The 2,693-nt window shown below is 57.0% G+C and overlaps 1 protein-coding gene across 1 annotated transcript in view; it reads right to left on the bottom strand.

Annotated features, from left to right (window-relative positions):
- The window catches only part of LOC101648187 (sialic acid-binding Ig-like lectin 5), a 4,409-nt gene extending 3,472 nt beyond the window's left edge, over nucleotides 1-937 (bottom strand). Inside the window, exons 1-3 of the mRNA XM_013006708.1 lie at nucleotides 901-937; nucleotides 449-826; nucleotides 3-237 (exon numbers count right to left, since the gene is read on the bottom strand). Coding sequence (XP_012862162.1) covers nucleotides 3-237; nucleotides 449-826; nucleotides 901-937 — 650 coding nt within the window. The remainder of the gene's footprint in view (nucleotides 1-2; nucleotides 238-448; nucleotides 827-900) is intronic.
- Nucleotides 938-2,693: the final 1,756 nt, after the last annotated feature.

The raw sequence follows: 2,693 nt of genomic DNA, 5'->3' as shown, positions 1-2,693 counted from the left end.
ACTCGTTTTGTTTCACCCGACAGGTGAGGTTGGTGCCGTGGTCCTGGGGCCTCGGGGTGAAGGTGAGCACCGGGGACTGGCGTGTTGTAGGGTCCATCTCATTAAGGGCTTCCCCCACCCACGAGAAGGCCAGGGGTCTGGCCCCCTCACAGGACCCTGACACGCTGCAGGTCAGGTTCGCGGGGTGTCCGGACTCCAGAGGTTGCAGAATGTGGATGTGGGGTTTCTCTGTGAGGTCTGAGGAGGAGGAGAGAGGGAGGTGTCTGGGCCCCAGTGGGATGGGAACCCAGAGTGAGTGGTCTGACAGTGACCAGGGTCCCAGCAGGCAAGCTGGCCCTGGATCCTCTGACCACCCAGCCCCCTGAGCAGGAGCAGGGATGATCGTCACCTCCCTCTGCCAACACTGACACTCCCTCCTGCCAGCACCCCTCCCGGGGCCCCTTCATACCTGTCACCAGCACAGTCAGCCAACTGTCTGCGTAGGTATATTTCACATGTCCTCGCTCCACCCGGAAAGTGTAGGCCCCTGCGTCACTCCTGCGGGCACCTCTGATGCTCAGGGAGCAGTCATTGGCCCGGGGGTCTCCGATGAGCTGGAACCGGCCCTTTGTCCATGTCTTCACTGCTCGGGTTGGATGGTTGGTGGCCACCGGAGGGTCATATATACTGTCCCCGTGCTCAAACCAGAAGATGTAGAGTGAGGCACGATCATAGTATGGTTCCCTGGGGTAGATGAACTTGCAGGGAACAGTGACACACAGGCCCTCCTGCACCGTCACATCCTTCTGCACCTGCAGCGCATACCCTCTATCCTCCTGCAGGGACCCTGAGAGACACAGAGAATCAGCTGCAGCCCCAGCTGGGACCCCACCCCCTTGTCTCGTCCCTCAGCCCACTCACCCCCCCACAGCAGGAGCAGCAGCAGCCACAGCAGCATACTTGTGTCCACAGCGGAGCCCAGCCCTTCCCTCGGGGGAAGTGAATGCCCTGAATGTGAGGAGGGGCCGAGGAAGCCCCAACAGGAAGCATGTGGGTGAAAGAGGGCTGTGGCCACCACTGAAGCGGAACTCGGAAATCAAAGCTTGGAGGGGGGTGAGGCTGAGAGGGGCTCCAGTCCCAACTCCCTTGGTACAGTTGGGGCACGGAAGGTCACCGAGATGACAAGGGGCTCCTGAGAGCTGGATCTTGAAGTGTCACCACGACAGATGGTAGACCCAGGAGCTGCAGCCACACCCAGGAATCTTGGGGGCTATTTGGTGGCCTGTGTTAGACCCACTCTTCTGTGGAACGTCACTCATGTTCTAGGGGCACTTTTTTTTAGGGGAACGCTAATGTCATGGAGACCTTGTGGAGGGGGAACGTACATGTCTTGTGGGATAACGAAAGGGCCTTCCTCAGGTTGACTCCCCATAATATATGCCAGACCTAAGAACACATGGCCAATTTCTGCATACTTGGAGGTCAACTGCTTAGAGGTCATCTCCCTGAGGGTTATCAGCCATCTAGAGAAATCAGACCCTATAGTCTGTCCCACCCTAAGTAGGGCCCAATCCCTGCTGATAAGAATAGTGGATTGGTTCCCAAAGGGAGAGCCCAAAGACAAGGTCAAGCCAACTCAAGGAAGACCAAGATTAGGCTGTCATCTTGTCTGCCATCTAGGGTCTGACCATCTTGTCACTTGTGTACCCCAGTCCTTCCCCGTCCTCCAGCTGTGCAGAGGGCCTGAAGACCCGAAGAGCCACCCCCGTGGCTGCAACTCTGATTCTGACTCAGCATGACTCTGTCTGACAGAGTGGAAGCGACCACAAGGCTGTCCATCCTCACAGAAGCAGGTGGTCCCCTGGTTGGCTGGTGGCTTCAAATCAACCAACCTTTTCTGGGGCTCCTTGAAGACCGAAACAAACAACAAACAAACAACAAACTCGCTGGCTTGGAGAAGAAGCCGAGGCCGACTCTTGGGAACCCTGGGAGTTTGTGGTAACTGACAAGGACGGCACAGGGGCTTCTGCCCTGCCTGCCAAAGGGATGAACAAAGGGCCCGTTGAAACAAATGATGGACAAAGAACTCCGTGAGAACCGGCTTGGCAGACACCTGAACCTTGAAGCCACGCCTGCTGAACATGCTGACGCAGGTCGGGTCTCAGAGAGCATCCTGAGACGTGCTGACCCAGAGTAGCGACCCAGATGCAACGGAGAGACATGGTGCCAGAGACCCATGGATGGACTGAGTCACTAGAAAGTTGCTTGACCCTCTGCAGAGGGCGACCCCTCCCATTTGAAAGCACCGTGTGAGACCTAGAAATGCTCCCCCAGGCAGCATCCTCCTCCGAGCTCCTGAGGGGGGACCGCACTTCACTCCTGGAGTGAGGTATATCTTATCTATGCTTAAGGTCGCCCTTCTCAACCCGTGAGCGGGACCCATCTCATTGTATTTCATTTCAAAGGACTCGATGCGCTCGTAAAACTGACTTCACTCTTGGCTGCAGTGTGTGTTTGTGAGCTCGGCTCCTCTCTGGATGCCCACAACCCACCGGGGTGTGGAGCGTGCTAGCTTTCCCCGTGGGCGACAGCCCAGGAATGGGATGCCACAGTGGGAGAAAGAGGCGGCCGTGGTATTTTCGGTGGCCTCGTATGCATGTGAAAGTTGGACATTGGATAAGGAAGATCGGAGACAAACCCATGCATTTGCCTCG

This window comes from Echinops telfairi, unplaced genomic scaffold (genome assembly GCF_000313985.2).
Source record: "Echinops telfairi isolate 266 unplaced genomic scaffold, ASM31398v2 ScPeMD7_655;HRSCAF=1070, whole genome shotgun sequence".
Lineage (NCBI taxonomy): Eukaryota > Metazoa > Chordata > Mammalia > Afrosoricida > Tenrecidae > Echinops > Echinops telfairi.
Note: the sequence above shows the minus strand (reverse complement) of the source record. Positions and strands in the feature narration are given on the sequence as shown.